At 37.7% G+C, this 25,843-nt stretch overlaps 1 protein-coding gene across 1 annotated transcript in view; it reads right to left on the bottom strand.

The window, feature by feature from the left end:
• LOC114473262 (membrane-associated phosphatidylinositol transfer protein 2) overlaps nucleotides 1–18,851 on the bottom strand; it is a 50,547-nt gene extending 31,696 nt beyond the window's left edge. The window contains 6 exon segments of the mRNA XM_074783823.1: nucleotides 1,447–1,653; nucleotides 1,656–1,679; nucleotides 5,397–5,518; nucleotides 9,264–9,478; nucleotides 13,467–13,664; nucleotides 18,724–18,851. Of these exon segments, the coding sequence (XP_074639924.1) occupies nucleotides 1,447–1,653; nucleotides 1,656–1,679; nucleotides 5,397–5,518; nucleotides 9,264–9,478; nucleotides 13,467–13,544 (646 nt within the window). The 5' untranslated portion in view covers nucleotides 13,545–13,664; nucleotides 18,724–18,851.
• Nucleotides 18,852–25,843: the final 6,992 nt, after the last annotated feature.

The following is a 25,843-nucleotide window of genomic DNA, read 5'->3' as shown; positions in this document are numbered from 1 at the left end:
GTCCAAAACTAATCGCCTGCGGCCCCAAATTGGACAGCCATGGTATAAAGTGTTCTCACATATAGTTTGGTGGACCAGGTGCGGTTCAGGAGGTGAATCTTGCATTTTAATTTGGTCTGGTTTGTGTTCACGCTGCTCTTTGTCGAGCGTACCAAACTTTCTAAACCATGTCACGTCGGCAAAACGGTCGCTCGCCTTTCAGGCAGAATACTTGAGTTTTTTTATTCTTCGTCTGAGTGAAATACTCCTTCCTTTTCCCCCATGATGTTTACGTTTGAACGTCATATCCTGATTTTGGTCCCACTTCCTATATTTGGTCCAGGAATGCGTTCTCACATCATAAAAACTGTTCCAGGCTTCACTTGAGGAGAACCGAGACTTTACTTGTTTGGTTTGCATCAGAATTCAAATGAGCTTTCACACCTCCGCAAACCAACCAGGACTATCAGAGCAAACAAAGAGGACTATCAAAGGAAACAAAGAGGACTATCGGAGTAAACAAAGAGAACTATCAGAATAAACAAAGAGAACTATCAAAAAAACAAAGAGGACTATCAGAGTAAACAAAGAGGACTATCAGAGTAAACAAAGAGGACTATCAGAGTAAACAAAGAGGACTATCAGAGTAAACAAAGAGGACTATCAGAGTAAACAAAGAGGACTATCGGAGTAAACAAAGAGAACTATCAGAGTAAACAAAGAGAACTATCAAAGAAAACAAAGAGGACTATCGGAGTAAACAAAGAGAACTATCAGAGTAAACAAAGAGAACTATCAGAGTAAACAAAGAGAACTATCAAAGAAAACAAAGAGGATTATTGGAGTAAACAAAGAGGACTATCAAAGAAAACAAAGAGGATTATTGGAGTAAACAAAGAGGACTATCAAAGGAAACAAAGAGGACTATCAGAGCGTTTTATCGTGTGAAAACACCCTAAAAGATGTAGAGCAGACATCTGTTGTGGTCTACAATCCTTTCCCCGTCTGTTGAACTTCTTGGGTTCATATCGTTTATTTTGATTTGCACTTCATTACATTTTTGTTTTTACTGTACTAAACCTATTTTGGTTCTTTGTTGAAATGTTTGTGTATTTCTGAGTTTCATTAAATAAGGACTTTATGTTGTTACATCTCTTAGTTTTTCTGTGATCATCTCACCTTCATCGCTACGTTGATGAACAGTGACCTATTCACCTATAATTAATGTATTATATCAAATTAAAACAAATTTTCATTAGACTGAGTCTTTAGAGAGAGGCGTCTAAAAGCCAAGTTGTAGATAAGATCATAACTAATGTGTTTTCATGTTGAGTTTTCCTCCAATATAAACTTTATCCAATCTTCTTATCCTTAGTACGAGAACCAGAACCATTGTTCTGTGTGAGTTCTAGGTTCCTGTAGTAATAAAGTGTATCGTATCGTATGTAGTGAACATGGTGAACCTACCCACGTCGTGTATGAAGCGTTCTATCTTGGACTGCATCCCCCAGTATCTGAACTCCACTTTACAGAGTTTATAGGCACACATGACGGCGTTCTGACTGGGGTTGTGGTTGATGTCCTCGATCCAATCCTCGGTCAGGGGACCTCGTCTGGTCTTAGTGGACTGGTACAGTTTGGGGTCTTCCTCCACCAGGTACTCATGAGGGGGGTGTAGTCCTTTACGATGTCGATTGGATCTGTGGGAAAGAGCGACTCTATGAGTTTGAGTTATTTATGTTTCTAGTATTCAGGAATTCTAGATCTGTAGGACACTTCACTGAATCCCTCAACATCAGCACCAGCATCAGCATCACTGTCTATTTACAGTCTGTGTCTGTCAGAGGTTTAAGGAATACTGATAAATCTATAAAAGTAGAACAACTGTAACTTGATTGAAATTGTGCTTAAAGTACAAGTAAGACATACATTAAATACTCAAGTACAAGTAAAAAGTAGCTCAATTAAATAGTACTCAAAGGAAAAAATACTAGTTACTTTAGTTTATTGTTGGTAATAAATCTTGGTACGGTTGCATACAGTAAACATCTCATGTAGAAACTTAAAAAGGAAAAAACACAATCTACCACAAACTTCATTTATTTTCCACAAAGGCATCTGTAGAAATGAAAAGGTTTGTCACAATGTACAATTATTTTATAAATAAAATAACACCAATAAATTCAATTCAAAATAAAACAATTCTTAGGTAACAGTATAATAACATAACATAACAACATAACATAACATAACATAACATAACATAACATAACATAACATAACATAACATAACATAACATAACATAACATAACATAACATAATAGGTAGAAACCACAACCTGAACCGTTGAAAGTGGCTTTGATTAGAAATTTTACAACTAACAACATATAGATTATGATCAATGTGCAGAAATAAAAACATTTGGACAAAAAAAATAATAATTTACTCAGTAACAGTTTGGTTTAGAAATGTAACAAATTACTTTTCTTCTTTTAAAACTTACTTAAAGCAGAACTAAGTAACTTTTTCACCTTAATAAATCCTTCTCATAGTCCCTGTGAGGGTAATACAAGTGTTTATGGGGTGATTGGGGGTCTTTCATCCCCCCCTACTGTCTCTGGACAGAAAACAGCACTTGCAACTTTCCTGCCTCCGATCCGATGACAGACGCACTGCTTTATGACAGCCCAATACACACTAATGATAGATTATGACCATCCCCGTGGCTGCACACGTTTGTCTACTAATTCAGGGCGGAGCCAGCAAAAAAAAGAGAAGATCTTTGTCTGAGGAACAGAGCAACTCCATGCAGTGACAGCTCAGCAGCAACACACAGCAATCACACACACACGTCACGGCTACAGGAACGCACACACACTCACAACCCAGTGCTCCATCGGGCAGCACACACACAAATATCCATACATCCATCCATCTTCAGAGCCGCTTTGTCAGCATACAAACAAACAAACACACACACACATTTCCACACTACCTTCCGTATTACTCCCACATCATTCATTTATTTTACTTGTCTCTCTTCCTCACACTGTTCACATGGTCACATGGACTACTGTATATGTGTGAAAGCACCCTTAGTGTCACTGTTGTAGTAGGATTTTTCAGTGATCGGTTGCTACTGTCTTGGGAGAGCAAAGGTGCGCATGTATCTGTGGGGTGGGGCAGGGGGTGGGGGGTGTTTATGACAGTGACATAACCAAAAGTGACCTTTAGGGGGAGCGCTAAGCGCAAGTTACTTAGTTCTACTTCAAAGGCACACAGTGGACTTTGTGACCTAAAGAGAGCAGATGGGTGACCGGACGTGCGCGGGGCGGGGAGGGCGGTGGCAGCTGCTGCTCCTCCAGCCACAGCGCGAGCGCAGCCCCGCTTCGCACCCCAGCCCGACCGACCCAGCCCTGAGAGCCAATCCTTCTCCTGAAGTTACAGGCCAACTACTGTCTGCATACACAATCTAAAGACAAGGGAGGCTAGCCACACTGACTGTTTGTTGTGGCCACTAGGGGCGCTTGACATGAGAGTTACAGGTCTAGCGCCCCTTGTGGCCAAAAGTTACACAGTGTGTCTTAAAGTACAAGTACAGATTACTGACTTAGAAATATATTTTTTTCAAGTACAAATACCCATAAAAGCAACTGAATTACAGTAATGTGAGTACTTGTAATCCATCTCTGGTCTCTGTTTATTATTGTGTGTTAGTCACTGATATAAAAATAATCAGTTCAGTTTAGTGAGAGCTGAAACTGTGATTATTCACACTGATTGTGTGAATAAAGATAAATTATAACTGTGCCATCATTGTGTGAAGAAACATATGTTTATTAGTGATGTATACAGTATTTTCAGTTTGTCGTAAGCAGTGTTGGGTCCCCAACGTTACTTTTGACAGTAACTAGTACTGTAACGCAATATTTTTTTAAAGAAATAACGCAGTTACCATTACAATATGGTGCGTTGGTCCGTTACTTTGCTAGCTGCAGTGTACTTCCTGTTTACAGTGGCGCTACATATTTTTGTGGGATGCCGTGCCAAACACGGTAAAACAGTAGAAGAAGAAGCACTGTCAGTGTGTCTCTGTTTACATCACATGCGCCAATCATGGCGAGTCAATGCAAGAGCAGGACGTGCTTCTCAGAATGGAAATACACGTATTATTTTACTCATCTGTCTCCAAAAGATGCATTGGTGAAGCTAAGCTAATGCTACGTTGGTGGACGTGATGGAAGCCTCTGCACAGAAACAACAGCGTATGGATTTTAACGGGCTATGACTGTTATCCAGGGACAGATTAGCCAAACTATTGCACGGTATGTTGTTGTAAATAAGCAGTCTGTTACTACTGCTGAGTCACTGCTAACAGCAGCTCATTAGCCTGATATGTTTAGCATTGTGTAGCTGAGAAAAATGCTGTGAATTAAGTTTTTCCACATTTATTGTTATAAGCATTTTCAACAGCAGCATGTGCACCTGGAATATGCACAGCTTACTTTACATTACTGTGCTAAGGCTGAACAATTACAGTTTTAATTTTTGAGCAGTTGTTTTGTGCTTTATATGAACATCATTTATGGTTGTTTTATAGCAGTTTTTGTAAAGCAGAGTTGGTCAAAATTTATTCCTAATGTTAATTCAGATTGTTTTAATTTATTTATTTTAGAAGGTTTTTTTTTGTGTTTGTGTTTCTGCTGATCTCAGGTAAATAAACGGGTATTGAAAGAATACTTGAATGTACTGTGAATGTAAATAATTATAAACTGTAGGGTTGGATACAATAACATTTCATTTATCAGAGGATTTTATCCAAAACAATGTTAATACAGGAGCACAGTTGATCAACAGTAGATTATTATATTATTACAGCACTAATATGAAGCTGTATGGACATAAATGACCCAAAAAATAAAACATTCTTTAATTCTAAGTAACTCAAAAGTAACTTTTTCCAGTAACACATTAGTTTTTGATGTAAGTAATCAAAATAGTAACTGAGTTACTTTGTGAATGAAGTAACTAGTTACGGTAACTAGTTACTTTTTTCAGTAACTAGCACAACACTGGTCGTAAGCCATATCTGCGCTGATTCATACGAGGGAAACCAAATAGGTAATTATTGGGAAAAAAAATAATAACATCATCCTTTTTCAAAACACTTATTTTAAAACGGTATTAAAGTTCTTTTAGTGCAAAATCTTTTCTTTTTTCTCATGCTGAATGACATAACCCCCCCCCCCCCCCCCCGGGGCGCGCCCCCAGTTTGGAAATTACCACATTTAAATAATAAAGATAACTTCATATGTCCTGGGAAGTGACATTAAGTTTAATGTGTAATACATGGAAAGTGTGTGTGTGTGTGTGTGGTGTGTGTGTGTGTGTGTGTGTGTGTGTGTGCGTGGCGTACCCACAGTGCGTTGCCTCCTCTCAGCAGACGAGAGGTTGAAGACGTCCACCTGATGTCCACTGTCAGGTTTATAATACGTCTCGATGTCGATGGAGAATTTTTCTACGAAGGGGCAGGTGTAGCTGAGGACGTAGGGGAGAGAGAGTCGTCACATGACTGGGTGGTTAACGTCGACATTGTCTTTGTGTGTGAGAACACGCTTTTATCACAGCGAGACCACAAAAACGGGATTTATGTCACATGATCAACATTCAGAATAATAATCGATCAGAGCAGAGTATTAACACAGGAAACTACAAAGAGTTTGGTCTGTGTCATTTTGTGTTTTTTTTTAACCGTTTAATGTCATTTGTCATCCTTTTGTGTATTTTATTTCTTGAAATTGTTCATGTTTTTGAGTCATTTTGTGTATTTTTGGAGTGTGTGTATTTGAATTTAGGGACATGCAAAGTAACGGCCACATGTTTCCCATGACAGGTGAAAACCAACAAACAATTTCTTCTCTAATGTTGACCAACAGCTCAGTGTTCTTCATCATCTGTGTTTTTGGTTTGGTTAGACTAACAGTGACTTTCAATCCAGGTTCCTGATTACAGTCTACTGCACCCACAACACACATAGGCAACTGGTGGCTCAGGAGCCACACATGGCCCTTGGCCTAATTTTGCGTGGCCCCGAAGTAACATGTGTTAATAAAGTTACCCTAATAATACACAAGACCACTACAAATATGCACAAAAAGAAAAGAAAAATGCACAAAATGACAATACACACAATAAACACAAAACAGCAACAAAAACAAATAAATAAGAATAAAGTACACAGAATGACCCCAGAAACACTAATAATTACAGAAAATCCACAAAACTGCATGAAGCTACATTGATAACACAGCAGACCACTGCAAACATACACACAAAATACACAAAACAACAAAAATATAGAAAAGGATTCCATAAACACAAAAAAATAAACAAAAACACATAAAATAAGAGTAAAACACACAAAATACCCTAAAAACACCCACGATTACAGATAAATACACAAAGGACAAAAAAGTACACAAAAAGACAACAATACAAAAAAAAACCAATATACAGAAGACCACTACAAACATACATAAAAATAATGGATAAATATACAAAATGACAACAAAAAAATTACAAAAGACAACAAAATAATACAAAAGGACTCCAAAAACACACAAAGTAACAACAGAAACACATATAATAGGAGTAAATTACACAAAATACTCTGAAACAACCCATAATTATGAAAAATCCACAAAATTATTCCAAATACACATAATTATTCCAAAACCATAAAAAATGACAACAAACATAAAATATGAGTAAAATACACTAAATTACTCCAAAAAGACACAAAATGACAACAAAACGAAAGCGAAAAGCACTTTCTAAATAAAGTTTACGTGATGATAAACAAAGCACTGAATAAAGAACACATCCAGCTGTGGACGTTCAGTCGTAAATGAGTCAGAGTGAATAAAAAAGCTGGCAGCAAACCAACATGATGTGATAAAACTGAAATAAAAAATAAAATCTTCATCTGAAAAATCAAATCAATTCCTGTGAATTATTTAAACTGATGCGACTGAAAACCACAGAATGAAACCATTAGATGTGTTTGATTAGTGAACAGGTGAGAGTTTGGTTTACTGTAGATTAATCTAAGTGTTGGAACAGAGCAGATGTTTTTCTACGGCGAACTACGGTTAGCTCAATTTAGCTCAAATTAGCTTAGGTTAACTAAGGCTAGCTCAGTTTAACTACGGTTAGCTAAGGTTAGCTCAGTTTAAGTAAGGTTAGCTCAGGTAAGCTAAGGTTAGCTCAGGTTAGCTAACGTTAGCTCAGGTTAGCAAAGTTTAGCTCAGGTTAGCTAAGGTTAGCTCAGTTTGACTAAGGCTAGCTCAGGTAAGCTAAGGTTAGCTCAGGTTAGCTAGGGTTAGCTCAGGTTAGCGGAGTTTAGCGCAGGTTAGCTCAGTTTAACTAAGGCTAGCTTAGTTTAGCTCAGGTTAGCGGAGTTTAGCTGAGTTTAGTTCAGTCCAGCTTAGGTTTGCTCAGTTTAGCTCAGTATAGCTCAGGTTAGCTCAGTCTAGCTCAGGTTAGCTGAGTTTAGCTCAGCTTAGCTGAGTTTATTTCAGTCTAGCTGAGTTTAGTTCAGTCTAGCTCAGGTTTGCTCAGTTTAACTAAGGCTAGCTTAGTTTAGCTCAGGTTAGCTCAGGTTAGCGGAGTTTAGCTCAGTTTAGCTGAGTTTAGCTGAGTTTAGCTCAGTCCAGCTTAGGTTTGCTCAGTTTAGCTCAGTATAGCTCAGGTTAGCTCAGTTTAGCTCAGTCTAGCTCAGGTTAGCTGAGTTTAGCTCAGTTTAGCTGAGTTTATTTCAGTCTAGCTAAGTTTAGTTCAGTCTAGCTCAGGTTTGCTCAGTTTAGCTCAGTATGGTTCAGGTTAGCTCAGTTTAGCTCAGTCTCGCTCAGGTTAGCTGACTTTAGCTCAGTTTAGCTGAGTTTAGCTGAGTTTAGCTCAGTTTAGCTGAGTTTATTTCAGTCTAGCTGAGTTTAGTTCAGTCTAGCTCAGGTTTGCTCAGTTTAACTAAGGCTAGCTTAGTTTAGCTCAGGTTAGCGGAGTTTAGCTGAGTTTAGTTCAGTCTAGCTTAGGTTTGCTCAGTTTAGCTCAGTATAGCTCAGGTTAGCTGAGTTTAGCTCAGTTTAGCTGAGTTTAGCTCAGTTTATTTCAGTCTAGCTGAGTTTAGTTCAGTCTAGCTCAGGTTTGCTCAGTTTAGCTCAGTATGGCTCAGGTTAGCTCAGTTTAGCTCAGTCTCGCTCAGGTTGGCTGAGTTTAGTTCAGTCTAGCCCAGGTTTGCTTAGTTTAGCTCAGTCTAGCTCAGGTTAACTCAGGTTAGATCAGTTTAGCTCAGTCTAGCTCAGTTTAGCTCAGGTTAGCTCAGTCTAGCTCAGTCTAGCACAGGTTAGCTCAGTTTAGCTCAGGTTAGCGGAGTTTAGCTCAGGTTAGCTCAGTTTAAATCAGATTTAGCTGAGTTTAGCTCAGGTTAGCGGAGTTTAGCTGAGTTCAGCTAAGGTTAGCTCAGTCTTGATTTTACAGTGTAGTTGGTAGATGGCTCACTGTATGAAACTTGTATTTATCATATTTGTACGTTTGTAACATTTGTATTATATTTTCCTAGAGTTGTGACCAGGTATTTATTCACTATTTAATTAACAGTCTTTCATTGAATTATGTAAGTTTTTCTTTCTTTTATTTCTTTCTATGTTTAAAAAAACAATTTCTCCCTAATGTAGTTTAGTTCATCTTTAGTTAGTGTTTAGTTTAGTTTAGTTTATCTCAGGTTAGCTTTAGTTAGTGTTTAGTTTAGTTTATCTCAGGTTAGCTTTAGTTAGTGTTTAGTTTAGTTTATCTCAGGTTAGCTTTAGTTAGTGTTTAGTTTAGTTTATCTCAGGTTAGCTTTAGTTAGTGTTTAGTTTAGTTTATCTCAGGTTAGCTTTAGTTAGTGTTTAGTTTAGTTTATCTCAGGTTAGCTTTAGTTAGTGTTTAGTTTAGTTTATCTCAGGTTAGCTTTAGTTAGTGTTTAGTTTAGTTTATCTCAGGTTAGCTTTAGTTAGTGTTTAGTTTAGTTTTCTCAGGTTAGCTTTAGTTAGTGTTTAGTTTAGTTTATCTCAGGTTAGCTTTAGTTAGTGTTTAGTTTAGTTTATCTCAGGTTAGCTTTAGTTAGTGTTTAGTTTAGTTTATCTCAGGTTAGCTTTAGTTAGTGTTTAGTTTAGTTTATCTCAGGTTAGCTTTAGTTAGTGTTTAGTTTATCTCAGGTTAGTGTTTAGTTTAGTTGAACTCTTACCGGGTCCTGGTGTAGGGGTAGGCGTTCCAGGACTCCTCCTCCACTCTGAGGGCAGCCTGAGGCAGGATGGAACAGAACCAGGAGGGGATGTGTTTACCGATATGATAAACTTTGTGTGTGTACTGTCCTGATCCTCCAGGGCCGTCCTCATACGGTTTGTTCTCCAGGATCTCCACCCCACTGCCCTCCCCACAGCTCTCCTCTCTGCTCTTCTTCTGCAAAAACACACAAATATTAAACATTACAATTTCATTCAGACATCTTTAATTCCTTGTTAGTGAAGCTATAGTGATCAGGTGACCTTCACTATGTAGCACCGTCTACGTGACATGTAACACACACACACCACACGCAACGCCCGCACACCCACACACACACAACACACACTGTTGCTTTTTTGTGTTTTTTGAACTGTTTTGTGTAATTTGTTATGTATTTTTCTGTATTTTGTGTTGTTTTGGTGAATTTTTCAGTTATTTTGTGCATTTTTGTTGAAGAATAGAACAAAGGGTTTAATGTATTTTGAAATGTGCTTTTTTAACTCACTTTGTGTGCTTATGTTGTTATTTGTAGTATATTTTGTGTCTTTTTCTGTTGTTTTGTATATTTTTGTGATATTGTGGTTGGGGTATTTTAATCATTTACTATGATTTTTGTTGTTATTTTGTTGTAGTTTTTTATTCTGTTTTTCTGTCTTGTCTTGTCTCAAATGAATTTCTTGAATTATATTTTTTGTGAAAATCAGTTTGGGTGCGACTGCCGGCTGTGGCTGCTCTGATGTGCAACAACAGCTGAAAATAAGAGCTTTATACGTGTCAGAAGGAGCTTTAACACACATCCTAGTGTTGTCAACAGTAATAGATTAAGACATGTTCTAGAAAATGTGGAGAACAACACTAAAAAAACACAAAATAAACCTGAAAAAAAGATGAAAATCAAAGAAATCAAGTGTGAAATAATGTAAACACTGCCTCCATCACATCGGTCCAAACATGGCTGCTCCACATGGATTATAGTTTATGGTAGAGAATAAAATAGCACTTTAAATCTGTGTTTTTAGAGAACATATTGTGTGTAACAGTAACAGATGAAACACATTTTATGTTGTTGTGATACAAATAAACTGAATCACATTGAATGAATAAAATCATGAGTGTAGCCGTCAGTCAGAGAGATGGACACCACGTTGTCACGGCGACGCCACCTGCACCTGCTCACCCTCCATAAACATCAAGCTGATGTCAGTGGTTACCGCAGCAACCGGCGCCCAGCTGTGACGTTGTCATAAAGGGGGAGGAGCTAGCTCTGAAGGATGTTAATAACGGGTGCTCATTTACAACTGGGATTAAAATGAAGTTAAGCATTTTTTTAAAATGCACAACTATGTTTTTAAAACTCTAAATATAAAGATTATACAGGTGTTTTTATTTTTTTTTTTTACAGAAAAACTGTTTTTGGTAAACTACAAAAAATGTAATAAAGTTTAAATATTTTTTATATATACTTCAGTATTACTCTATTTGTGTTTTTTTGTTTTGTTTTTTGGATTTTTATATTTTCTGTGAGTTTTTGTTGTTTTTTAGTCATGTGGTAGATTTTATTTATTATTCATTTTTTTTCTCTCTTTCCTTTTCTTTCAATAAGTTTTTGTTTTTGGGAGTTTTTTCTATTTTTTTGAGTTGTGTGTGTGTAGACGTGTTGTGTATTAAACACTTTTCTTTCCAATGCAACATACAGTCACAGCATCTGTTGTAAACAGGAAGTGATACGTGAGCAGTTGATAATAGGTCATAATTAGACTTAATCCAATTATCCAAAATTAAATGCTGAATGGATCTACCCACAGATCCTTAATCTCTACGTCCGACCCATGTTGTAGCATACAGGCTTATCTTCATAAGTAATTGCTCATTGTTTAATTGTTGGAAATAACGTCCAATCACTGACATGGCTTTAGTTAGTCCTTATTTCTGCTCCATGTGTGGATTATGACATCATTAACCTGCTGCTGACTCCACCTTTCACATGCTAATGTAACTAAAACATGGTGCGTGTTTTTCTCTGAGATCGGCTCAATAAAAACTAACCCAGGGGACATGTGAACTCCCTGTTAAAGTGTGTTAAAGTGTGTGTTAGTGTGTGAGTGTGTGTTTGCTCTGTATTTATGAAGGGAAACACAAACGATGGACATATGGAGCACCATCTGTTTTACTCTGTAGGACACACGCACGCACGCACGCACGCACGCACGCACGCACGCACGCACGCACACACACACACACACACACACACACACACACACACACACACACACACACACACACACACACACACACACACACACACACACACACACACACACACACACACCACACACACACACACACACACACACACGTGTACCCCAAGGAGTACGCGATAGCACTCATTTCAATGCTTTCAAATTAACAATGTGGGGTTTGATAAAGTTTTACTGTTAGTTAAATTGATAATCTTACTAAATATCACCAGCAACTCATAAAACGACAACAAAGACACTAAATGAGAGAAAAATACACAAACATCACTACAAAATACACAAAAATATAGAAACGACACCAAAAACACACACACGGAGAGAGATTAATTTAAATAATACCAAACAACAACACACAAATGACAACAAAAACACATAACAAATGGAGAAAAAATATACTGAATAGTAAAAATAAAAGACAAACAACAACAAAATACAAGTAAATGACACATAATGATGATAGAAATGATTTTGATTGGAACATGAAGTGAAAATATAAAGGTCAGCATTGGTTCTACATCAGGAAGGAGATGACTGGAAATGATCAAAACTATAGAAATAAATCTATTCAAGCCTAAATACTGTTTCATTCACTTTTCTACAAAAAAAAGATTCTTTAAAATGTGTGTTATCACTCATTCATTCCATCATTATGATCTATAGATGTTTTTACACAGAATTCTGAGTAAAATGCAGTCGTCGTACATAAGGAGGGACTGGGATTCAAAAGTTAGAGAAAGAGGAACTAGAGCTAAAAAAGTTTGAGAACCACTGGTCTAGAGCCAGGATGGCAACTTTTATAACAGGGGGCGGGGCCACAAACATGTGATTGTATCTGATCTGAGGGTCACATGATTAACATTCATGTCAGCGTTGCAATAATGACCAATCAGAGCGTTAACACTGGAAATAATACAGAGTTTATGTATGATTTTTGTTGTTGTTCTGTGTTGTTTTTGAGTAATTTTGTGTGTTTTTGTTGTTGTTTTATGTATTTTTGTTGCAGGTTTGTGTGTTTTAGAGTCATTTTGTGTATTCTTGTTATTTTGTTTATTTTTCTGTCATTTTGAATGTTATTCTCATCATTTTGTGTGTTTTTGTAAATGATTTGTGTATTTTTTGAGCAGAGAACAAATCATCCCGACTCAGAACAAACATGGGAAGTAAACCAAAGGTTGTGTAAAACGCACGGCATTGTGGGGTAGGGAAAAGAATCACGACAGCACCAAACAAACAAACAAACAACAACATGTGGAGGAGCAGCCACTTCAGGTCAGATCATAATCTTACTTTCCACAAATTTCTAAACTCTCATGAAAGTATTAGAAAATTTACAAATTCACAAAACCATGAAAAAACACTGAAGTAAAACATCTACTGTAAGGGCGTCAACTCATTTTAGTTCAAGGGCCAAATACGGAGCAGTTTAATCTGAAGTGTTTCCACAGACTTATGCAGAAAACGAGTTTATTCAACATTATTGTTCCATAGTTTACACTTCTACGTATACATAAAATACTAAATATGTAAGAAACTAATAATATCCAATCAATAAGTGACAGATATCAGTCCCAACAGGATCTACACTTCCTAGATTTGTGACCAACTTTTATTTAATTAAGGGAAATATTGTGTCATAATTGCAGGAAAATTTAATGATTTAGTAAGAATTATGAGTTTTTTCAATAGTTTAACATTAAAAATGTCATGTGATATATTGATGGGAAAACTGTGAGAACCTTCAAATATTGTTGAGTTTCATTTACACAATGATTCATGTTTTCTCTGTCATCTTTACTTTCTCCTGTGGGCTGAATTAGATGATCCAAAGGGCCAGATTTGGCCCCCAAACCATGAGTTTGACACATGTGGCGTACAATAATGTGGACATAAATCAAAGTTCTCACCTGGATCATGTAGAGCTGAGCGATGCGGTACTCCTCCACACTCATAGGCATGGGGATGCGATACTCCTTAATCAGCATGGTGACGCTGCTCTGGGTCCCTGATGGTTACAGCGACGGTGGTGGTGGTCTGTCAGGGTCAGCTGAGCATGTTCAGGTAGTAGAATCAGAACCAGAACCAGAACCACACATGGTCCTCACCTGAGGAGGAGAAGATACATCAACCACAGCAGAGGGGGAGGAGCTTCAGTGTTTGTCTCAGGAATTAAAGCACAACACGTGGTCTGTGTGTGTGTGTGTGTGTGTAGATCTATTACCAGGTAATCCACTGACCCAGCAACCAGGCCTGAAATCCCCAGCAAACCTAAATCCCAGCTTTGCCTGAACACCAAGACACACTGATTGTAGTCAATGTGTCCTTTAAATCAATATCTTTATCAATCAATTATTCTATAGCCAATCACATTAAAGTGAACTCGTAGTGTAAATGTTAAAACAAAAAATATGTTAAATGTATTACTAATAAACTAAATATATTTACCTTTTTTAAAAAAAAAAACACATTAAAAGGACTTTTTAGAACGTTTCTATATCTTGAATCATAAACTATAGAAATATAGAAGATATGACACACGTTGGTTGATCGTCACGACCTGTGACTTTAAATAACTGGTGTATTGTGGGAGATGATCTTCTGGATGAGTTTAATACAAAAGTCTGTAATGTCATAGATGTGGTGGCTCCAATCAAAACTAAGAGAAAACCAAACACACAGAAAACACCTTGGAGGAGGACTGAGATAATGCAGAAATTGAAATCTGACTGTAGAAGAGCTGAGTGTAAATGGAGATCAACAAAACTTAAAATTCATCTAGAACTATACAAATAAGTCTGCGAAAATTCAGTGATGGCTTGTTCAAAACAAGGCAGCAATACTTTTCTGAAATTATTGCCAAAATTGTCAACAACTCTCGCACGTTGTTTTCTGTAATTGAAAAGCTCACAACCCCCCCAGATCAGATAGCCCCTGAATTACTGTCAGCTGGAAAATGCAATGAATTTGCTGTATATTTCAATGAAAAAATACAATCAATAAGGTCAAACATCAGAACAAACAGCAAAATCACAAAAAGCTTGAACAGCTTCAACCACTGAGGGAGGAGTCAACTACAATGTTAGAGTTTATTACAGTGAACCCAAAAACAATAGAGGAAACTGTTCAGCAGCTGAATCCATCAACATGTTGCCTTGACACAACACCCTCAAACTTCTTTAAAACTGTTGTAAAGTCAATTATCACTGATTTGTGTCAGATAATTAACTGATCATTCCAATCAGGCACCGTACCAAAATCCCTGAAAGTAGCTGCTGTGAAACCTCTGTTAAAAAAGAGAACACTGGATGCCTCTATACTGGCTAACTATAGACCAATCAGAACCTTCCATTCATGGCCAAGATCATTGAGAAGGTGGTCTTCAACCAACTGAGTGAATTCTTAACATTCAACAAAATATTTGATAAATTTCAGTCAGGTTTTGGTTCTCATCACAGCACAGAAACGGATCTGATCAAAGTGATCAATGACATAAGGTTGAACACTGATTCAGGAAAAGTATCTGTTCTCATTCTATTGGATCTAAGTCTACATTTGACACTGTAGATCATACAATTTTGTTGCACAGATTGTAAACATGGGTTGGACTAAATGTTAAAGTAATGGTTTAAGTTCTACTTGGAGGATCAAAGTTATTTTGTAAACATTGTAAACATTGAATCTGACAGATTACCAATGTCCTGTGGGGTTCCTCAGGGCTCTGTTCTTGGACACCTTCTGTTTAGCCTTTATATGCTTCCTTTAGGACACATTTTACACAACTGTAAGGTTGATTATCAGAGCTATGCAGATGACACACAACTATATCTATCACTGAACCCAGATGACTATGGTCCCATTGAGGTGTTGTGTGACTGTTTAGAAAAGGAAAACTGCTGGATGAGTGAAAACTTCCTTCAACTAAACCATGACAAGATGGAGGTGATTGTCTTTGGTAACAAGGAAAAGAGGACTGCTGTCAGCAAGTGTCTGAGTCTGGATCTTTAGAAGATAAAGACCTGATTGACTCAGATCTTACATTCAGCATCAGATCAAATCTATCACAAAAACATCTTCTACCATCTAAAGAACATCTCCAGAGTGAAAGGTTTAATGACTCAGAAAGATCAGGAGAAACTGGTCCATGCTTTTATCTCCAGCAGACTGGACTATTGTAATGGTCTTCATCAAACATCTACAGCTGGTTCAGAACGCTGCAGCTCAGGTCTGAACCAGAACAAAGAGGTCAGAACACATTAGTCCAGTTTTAAAGTCTTTACGCTGGCTCCCAGTCAGCCTCAGAGGAGACTGTAAAGTTCTGCTGCTGGTTATAAATGTGTGAATGGGTTTGGTCCAGAATATATCAGTGAGATGTTAGTCAGGTATGAACCCAGCAGGTCTCTGAGATCTATGGACACAGGTCAGATAGTGGAGCCCAGAGCTCACAGTAACCATGGTGATGCTGCTTTTAGTTGTTATGCTGCAAAGAAGTGGAACAAACTGCAGCAGAGATGCAGCCAGACAAGCAGAAAGAGCGGGGGCCATGACGCCCCAGGCCACCCCCCATGACCAAGCAGCCCCCCAGATGCCTCCAAGATCCCAAGCTGAGAGACAGCCACCGCCCCCCCACACACACATCCGAGAAAGCCCCAAGGAGCCGAGGACCCAGCGCATCCCAACTGGGGGAGGATCCTGTCAGGGGCCCCGTACTTGGTGTAACATGGGTGAAACTTTTAATATTTCTTAATCAATTTACTAATTTTCCTTCCTTTATATAAAATACTGCATATTTACGTATTACGTCACCACATCACCGTGTTACGTTACGTCGCAAATCACTGATTTGGAGCGCGTCCAACTCACTGTATAAACACAGCTGTGGCTGAATGCCGGTAGGAGTGAGAGGGTCACACAATGGAGATGTTTGCTGCAGGTATGTTCTGGTGTTGTTTGTTTAGTGTAGCATTGAACATCTTGAAACTAAAGGCAGCAAATGTCCAACCATAGGATGACTGAACCACAGGATTGGTTAGCTTAGCTTAGCTGCTAACCCTGCTCGTTGGTTGGCACATTTAACATCTTGTATGCCTTGTTTCTCTAATTATGATCTATTGACTGAAATGTTGGGTTTATAGTTTATTCTTATGGCTGTATTGATGAGAATGAATGCATTTTGAGCACTTTAAACCATATAATGCAGCTTGTGTTATGGAGCACCAATATTTTTGCATGTTTTTAATGTGTGTACCACACTGGATATTTAATTGGACTTGTTTGTCATATAGGCCAGTTGATGATGAGCTAGAGCCTAGTCTGGGCACTAAGCTGAAGATTCTGCCCGGACCAAACAAACTGACCCTCCACTGCTCTGGTAGGGCTGGTAGGAGGCTCCTTTGAGCAGCCGCTCTTTTTCTTGGTTTTTTCCCCTCTTCTCAACCCATTAACGGCCCACACACTTATCACATACATTCCCCTCTTCTCAACTAAACTAAATGTTGGTTGGTTTCAATTTCATTATCACAATATAAGGTATCACCAAAAATCAGAACTGTGTTCAGTGTCTTACTCTCCACTCCTTGAGTTAATTCTAGTGTTCTGAGTCTAGCCCAAAAAATAATTGTATCGCTATCTGTTTGTACGAAAATTGTACTTAAATGTAGGATAACGTACATGCTCGACTGGCCTTTGGAGGACATCGGAGCCTGCGAAAGAAGGGTCGGTCCAAGAAAAAGACCCAGCTTTGCTAGTCTCCTAGCTTCCAAGCTAGGGTCTACCAGTTTCCAGGCTAGATTTCCTGAGTCACCTGGTTTCCTGACTAGTGTTCCTGAGTCTCCCCGCACCCAACCGCCAACATCCAGCTTCCCGGAGCCCTCTTTGTCTGTCTCGTCAGAGGTTGTCCCGTCTGTCTCGCCAGGGGAGTCCCCTTCGTCTGGGCCGCCGGATCCCTCCTCGTCTGGCTCGCCGGAGGTGTTATCGTCTGCCTCGCCTCATGGGAGGCCGCCAGACTCCTGCTCCTCGGCCTCGCCTGCGCCGCCTCATGGGAGGCCGCCGGACCCTCTGTTTCAACCCTCCTCCGGGCCCCCGTCCACCCACCCTGGTTGGGTGTTTGTGAAGTTCTGTTTTTTTGTTAGGAGCGTTTGGAACCCACTCCTTGAGGTGGAGGGGGGTTATTGTCAGGTTCTGTTTAGTTTGTGTTTTGCCCTTGTGTTCCTCTGTGTCTTTGTTTATTCTGTTATCTAGTGTTAACGCTTGTCGCTGTGTTCCAGGGATTCCTGCTTGTGGCTCCACCCCCCAGTGACGTATGTGTGCTTGGTTTGTGACTGATTAGCTCCCTCATGTTTCCACCCAGGTGTGGCCCATTCCGAATCAGGCCTCCTCCACTATTTATGAGTGCTTGAACAGTGAATGTTTGCTGGTTCATTGTCTTATGTCAACCTCCTCCTGTGTCCTGCAGCGTTTTGTTCCCTGCTCCCATTTTCCCTGTTTAGTTTTATTATTAAATGGACGACAATCAACGCTACACCTGCTGCTTCCTCCATCTCTCTCTGCAATTGGGTCCACGCCATCACCTTCCTCCGACACCCACGATAGATAGATTTGGTCATTAGAACTATAATAAATATAAGAGCAGAGTAAATATAGTAAATAGATTAAATATAGAAATACAGTAAATATTTAACTATAGTAAATATAGAAATGTCGTAAATATAGAACACAGTATAGATGATAAATGGATATATTGTTAGGTTTTCAGATGATTTATTTTAACACAGGTTTCCAGATTAAATGTGAACGACTTAAAGTAGATTCAAAACGAGCTGATTTGATCTTGTTTTGCATCAGATTAAGATAAACTTGTAACGTGAGGCCTTTCTCTGCATCTCTGCTGTAGTTTAGCTCTAACATGCTGATAGACATGAACACATAGACATGAACACATAGAACAGAGCTATGCATCATATCCCAGCCTCAGAGTGAAATTCACTTATGATGTTTTTGTTGCAGCTTCATCACATCACACCGTGCGTTAATAATAAAGCTCAGATTAAGATTAAAAAGCCGTGGCCAACTGCAGGTCCTTGCCCTCCCAGCCATGAATCTCGTTCTCCACCTGGGGAGGTTTTTTCCTAACGTAGAGATATAAACGTTGTGAATCTAAATCTTTACCTTGGCTCAGCTCCAGGAGGAGGGGGGGGGACGGGGTCCGGTCCGTGCACCTCATGCCTCGTGCACGTCTTTAATCCAGCTGTGAAACCAGAGCCCGTATCGATCTTCTCTGCCTCTATCCATCTATCCTCCCTTTTTCATCCCTCCCCTGCTCTCCCCGCCTCTCAAAGTCGCTGTTACTATGGAGACGCACGAGGCTGCAGCCCGGTTGGTCGGCTTTGTTGTGATGCAGGGAGCTGGAGGTGCAGTCCGCCAGATTAATCCACTGTTGTGTAACACTGAGCTCTGTGTGTGCGCGTGTGTGTTATACACAGGAATGTAACACAATAATACAATAACAACAAAGAACTACAACTACACACACACACACAGGCAAAACATCAAAGGACAGGAGGAAACCTCATCAGTTTAACGGTCTTTAACAGTTTATGATAGAAATGTTACACGTTTACTGTCGTTTGTTTGTTGTTTTATAAATGAGGAATAAAATTAACTACATATTGTGTTTATTATGCGTTAAAAAGCTCAAACTTAACTTCAATTCATAACCCTAAAAATCAACAAACTCATGTTTTAAAAATTAAAATGTACAAAACATAATCTTTAGAAAGGCTTGTTTATGGATGAAACTAAATCCTAATCCACAAACAAAAAACTGAAAATAAAATCAGAAAAAAAACAAATTTCAAACAGACATTCAAGAAGGTGGAAGAAATACGACCCCCAAAACGGTATCCACAATTACAAACACACAAAACGACAGAAAAATGACCAAAACAACAAATAAATACCCCAAAAAACACTGAATGTGTGCTTAAAAACACACAAAATAACTCCACATACACACAAAGCGAGAAAAAAAGGACAAAATGTAAAAATACCCAAGAGAACCAAAAATAACACCAAATAATTCCATAAACACACAAAACCACAGAAAAATGCGCAAAACAATAGAGAAAGAACCAAAAGACAAAAAATAACTATAAAAACAACAGAATAATGCAGAAGATGACACAAAAAAAAAAATACACAAAACCACCTACAAAACACAAATTGACTACAAAACCTTCAAATTGTTAAATAAAATAAAGAAAACCTTTTCCTCTTTGCTGTGTTAATGCTCAGATTAGTATTATTCTAATGCTAACACGGGTGTTAATAATGTGGCCGTTAGATTAGAGGTGTGTGGCTCTGTGTGATATTAACGGCCTGTGTGAGTGCGTGTGAAACTTTGACGTAGTCATGTTAAATGTTTTAAGTTCTCACATTAAAAATTGTTTAACCGTGAAAAAACCTGACCAACCCTAACTTTCACATGAGTACATGCCACTTTAAGTGTTTGAGTGAAAATGTTCCATGTGTGTGTGAAAAAAAAATAAAATAGAATGGGTGTTTTGTGTATTTTTAAGCCATTTTCTAATAATAATAATAATAATGAATACATTTTATATAGGACACTCAAAGTCACCTTACAGAATTAAGGCATTATTCTTTCACTCCACACTTAGTGGTGGTAAGCTACTATTGTAGCCACAGCTGCCCTGGGGCAGACTGACAGAAGTGAGGCTGCCATAGTCAACCATAGGCCCCTCCCACCACCAACACTCACTCACTCACACACTACATTCATACTAGACAATGTGGGTGAGGTGCCTTGCCCAAGGACACAATGACAGATACCACAGCAGTGACTGTCCCCTACTGTGGCCCCTGGAACTCTCAGTGATCTCCATCATCTACTGACCAGGACCAGACCTGCTGATCTTCACAGATCTAACCAGATCATATGACAGGCTGGGGTGATTAAGTGGTTTTGTGTGGTATTTGCAGTTATTTTTTGATCTACATTCATGTCAACATTAGAATATTGACCAATCAGAGAATGAACACAGGAAACTACAAAGAGTTTGTGTTTTTGTTGTTGTTTTTTATATTTTTGTTGCTCATTTTGTGTGTTTGTTTTTGGAGTTATGTGAATTTCTTTTGCAATTTCCTGTGTTTATTTTGGAATACATCTGTTGTGTGTATTTTGTTATTTGTGAGTTTGTAAAATTAATCTATCAGTTTACATGATTTACTAAAATGAAAGCTTAGTATCTATTTTATTATTTTTCTATCTATACTAGTATCCATTCATTTACTGTAATTATTATCTTAATATTTATTTATCAACCTTAGTGTCAATCTATGATATTATCTATCTTAAATCCATTTTACTGTAGTATCTATCTTAGTCTATCTATCTATACTTCTATCTATTTTATTATCTATCTCAGATTCAAATTCAGATGATTGTATTGATCCCCGAAAGGCAATTCAGTTTACAGTTTACCTGTAAACCTGTACCTATCTACACTGGTGTCTATCTACTATCTAGTTTGTGTGTTTTTGGTCTTGTTTTTTTTATATTTCTTTTATTTTGTGTGTTATTGGAGATATGGGATTTTTTTTGGTTGTTTTGTTTGTTTAGGTGTCATTTTTGTTGTTGGTTAATGTATTTCTGTTATTCTCGTCTATATCTGTATATGACTTGTGTCTTTTTCAGTTTTTTGTGTATTTTTTTGTTATTTTTGAGTTTTTGGAGTCATTTTGTTCATTTACCTTATCCATTAAAATGAAAGCTTAGTATCTATCTATTGAAGGTACATGATTTTTAGGAGTAACTGTTGCTGTTATTTAATGAATTTTACTGTTATTTTTGTGTATACCTGTAGTTGACTTGAGTTTTATTGAGTCATTTTGTGAGTTTACTTTATTTATTAAAATTAAAGCTGTACATTATTACATTAGTGCATGTAAATAAAGAGTGCACGCCGCGTGCGTGTGTGTGTGTGTGTGTGTGTGTGTGTGTGTGTGTGTGTGTGTGTGATGAAGGCCTGATGTGACTGACAGAGAGTGCAGAGCACGATAAACTCAGTGAGTCACATGTCTGATTTATAGACGTATGTCTCCTAAATTACATCCAGCCGACGCAGCTCAGTGGGTTCCAGGCTAAAAATATCTGATATACACGCCGCCGTTTCAATCAGCACCAGAGACGTTATGCCACAGCCCACAGCTCGCCAAACGCCAACACCAGAGTCACATTCACAACCAGTTAGAGTTTGATTAAAATAAAGACTTGATTGAATAAAAACCTAATGTGTATGAACCGATGACTAAATAAACCTTTTCAAAATAAAAGCCCAGCTCTCTCTCTCTCTATGGTTAAGTCCTGCTTGTTGACAGATGCTGTGAACATCAGCAGAGCCTCAGCTAACATGATCAGTGTGTGTGTGTGTGTGTGTGTGTGTGTGTGTGTGTGTGCGTGTGTGCGTGTGTGTGTGTGTGTGTGTGTTAATAAATGAAGCTGTTAAATGCTGCTGTCCTCACCTCGTGCTCCTCTGGTGATAAACACCAGATCTGATCTACAGACACATTATTCACTCATAGTTCCACCTGTGTCTACATCTCTATGTTCTCTGTGTCTACATCTCTATGTTCTCTGTGTCTACATCTCTATGTTCTCTGTCTACATCTCTAAGTTCTCTGTCTACATCTCTATGTTCTCTGTGTCTACATCTCTATGTTCTCTGTGTCAACATCTCTATGTTCTCTGTGTCTACATCTCTATGTTCTCTGTGTCTACATCTCTATGTTCTCTGTCTACATCTCTAAGTTCTCTGTCTACATCTCTATGTTCTCTGTGTCTACATCTCTATGTTCTCTGTCTACATCTCTATGTTCTCTGTCTACATCTCTATGTTCTCTGTGTCTACATCTCTATGTTCTCTGTGTCTACATCTCTATGTTCTCTGTCTACATCTCTATGTTCTCTGTGTCTACATCTCTAAGTTCTCTGTCTACATCTCTATGTTCTCTGTGTCTACATCTCTATGTTCTCTGTGTCTACATCTCTAAGTTCTCTGTCTACATCTCTATGTTCTCTGTGTCTACATCTCTATGTTCTCTGTCTACATCTCTATGTTCTCTGTGTCTACATCTCTAAGTTCTCTGTCTACATCTCTATGTTCTCTGTGTCTACATCTCTATGTTCTCTGTGTCAACATCTCTATGTTCTCTGTGTCTACATCTCTATGTTCTCTGTGTCTACATCTCTATGTTCTCTGTGTCTACATCTCTATGTTCTCTGTCTACATCTCTATGTTCTCTGTGTCTACATCTCTAAGTTCTCTGTCTACATCTCTATGTTCTCTGTGTCTACATCTCTATGTTCTCTGTGTCTACATCTCTATGTTCTCTGTGTCTACATCTCTATGTTCTCTGTGTCTACATCTCTATGTTCTCTGTCTACATCTCTATGTTCTCTGTCTACATCTCTATGTTCTCTGTGTCTACATCTCTATGTTCTCTGTGTCTACATCTCTATGCTCTCTGTGTCTACATCTCTATGTTCTCTGTGTCTACATCTCTATGTTCTCTGTGTCTACATCTCTATGTTCTCTGTGTCTACATCTCTATGTTCTCTGTGTCTACATCTCAATGTTCTCTGTCTACATCTCTATGTTCTCTGTGTCTACATCTCTATGTTCTCTGTGTCTACATCTCTATGTTCTCTGTGTCTACATCTCTATGCTCTCTGTGTCTACATCTCAATGTTCTCTGTCTACATCTCTATGTTCTCTGTGTCTACATCTCTATGTTCTCTGTGTCTACATCTCTATGTTCTCTGTGTCTACATCTCTATGTTCTCTGTCTACATCTCTAGCGATATAAATATGTAGAGATAAATTAGAATAGTGTTGAGATATATGTTCTCTTTGATCTATGTTTCCATTTTACACTCACATTGTTCTATCCATCTATCTGTACATATATCTGTCTATCAGAGTTGAGACGATATCTAAAGATATACAATACTCAACTCACGATAACAATACAGGATATTTTTGAACATACACTTAAAAACAGTGTTCGTGTCAGTATATCTTTGTGTCTATGTTATCATCTATGTTAGTGTCTATTTTAGTATCTATGTTATTATCTATCTTAGTATCTATGTTAGTGTCTATCTTACTGTCTACGTTATCTATCTTAGTGTCTATGTTAGTATCTATGTTAGTGTCTATGTTAGTGTCTATCTTACTGTCTATGTTAGTGTCTATGTTAGTATCTATGTTAGTGTCTGTTAGTGTCTATGTTAGTATCTATGTTAGTGTCTGTTAGTGTCTATGTTATTATCTATGTTAGTGTCTATGTTAGTGTCTATGTTAGTGTCTATGTTATTATCTATGTTAGTGTCTATGTTAGTGTCTATGTTAGTGTCTATCTTAGGGTCTATCTTAGTGTCTATCTTAGTGTCTATGTTAGTGTCTATGTTAGTGTCTATGTTATTATCTATGTTAGTGTCTATTTTAGTATCTATGTTATTATCTATCTTAGTATCTATGCTTGTGTCTATCTTACTGTCTATGTTATCTATCTTAGTGTCTATGTTAGTATCTATGTTAGTATCTATGTTAGTGTCTATGTTAGTGTCTATGTTAGTATCTATGTTATTATCTATGTTAGTGTCTATGTTAGTGTCTATGTTATTGTCTATGTTAGTGTCTATGTTAGTGTCTATGTTAGTATCTATGTTAGTATCTATGTTAGTGTCTATGTTAGTGTCTATGTTAGTGTCTATGTTAGTGTCTATGTTAGTATCTATGTTATTATCTATGTTAGTGTCTATGTTATTGTCTATGTTAGTGTCTATGTTAGTGTCTATGTTAGTATCTATGTTATTATCTATCTTAGTATCTATGCTTGTGTCTATCTTACTGTCTATGTTATCTATCTTAGTGTCTATGTTAGTATCTATGTTAGTGTCTATGTTAGTGTCTATGTTAGTATCTATGTTAGTATCTATGTTATTATCTATGTTAGTGTCTATGTTATTGTCTATGTTAGTGTCTATGTTAGTGTCTATGTTAGTAGGTCAGTGTCCGTAGGAGGTATGTATATCTATAATAGAGTGGGTTAGGGTTCAGAAGCTTTTTCGTGGACGGTTAAATTAGGTTATGTTTGAAGGAAGGTGGGCGGAGCCTTTGGAAAAAGCAACAACATGAAATTTGAAAGTGTTTTGAAGAATAAATCTGGTTAGACGTGTTCTGAGAAGAATTATTGGGTTGAATATTGTAATAAGTATGAACACAAACCTTTAGTATGTTTAAACAAACATTTTAAGTTTTGAATAATTGGTTTTAAGACAGAAATTGATAAAATAGATAGAGAATGACACACACCGCAGGTACAAATCTGAATGTGTGAAGTACTTTAACAGTGCAGTGTTGGATGCAAGTCAACAAAGGCTCATCCACAGTGATGATGTCATCAGACCCAGCTCTCCAGTGATTGGCTCAGGCGCGCAAGTGACTCTGCTGGCTCCGCTCACGGTGGACAATGTTATGAAATAATTTATTAATAGTTGTAATTTTTTAATGGTATCATTGCAGTCCAAATAAATCCAACAGCGCACACCTTTGAACCAAGCAGCAGCCATGTTGAAAGTCTCATGACTGTCTGAGCCTGATCTACAGAGACATTTCACACACACGCACGCACGCACGCACGCACACACGCACACACACACGCACACACACACACACAACACACACACACACACAACACACACACACACAACACACAACACACAGTGATTCCTTTCTTTATACATAGATTATCTATCTTAGAGTCTATCTATTAGGGCTGGGTGATATGGACCAACATTTATATCTCAATTTTTTTTTTTTATCAAAATGTTAATATACGATATAAATCTTGGTATTTTTAACTCAACAATGTTTCACCAGAAAGATAATTTCATGCTCTTCTCAGAAATAGAAAAAGCAGTGATTACTAAAACCAATATTTAAAATAAACCATCAAATAAAAATATATCATTTAAATTTTCTCTTTGCCAAAATGAAACCTCGGTATATCTTGAATCTCCATATATTACTCAGCTCTAGTATCTATTGTATTATATTATTATTAAGAGTTTTATTTTGCTGCTTTAACAACAAATACACAAAGATTTAAAATGTTTTGCATTAAAGAGAAAAACCAACGTGATCAAACGAAACATCAACGACTGTTTAACGACGAGAAGAAGTTATTATTGAAGGTTAATTATGAT

This window comes from Gouania willdenowi, chromosome 12, assembly GCF_900634775.1.
Source record: "Gouania willdenowi chromosome 12, fGouWil2.1, whole genome shotgun sequence".
Classification (NCBI taxonomy): domain Eukaryota; kingdom Metazoa; phylum Chordata; class Actinopteri; order Blenniiformes; family Gobiesocidae; genus Gouania; species Gouania willdenowi.
Note: the sequence above shows the minus strand (reverse complement) of the source record. Positions and strands in the feature narration are given on the sequence as shown.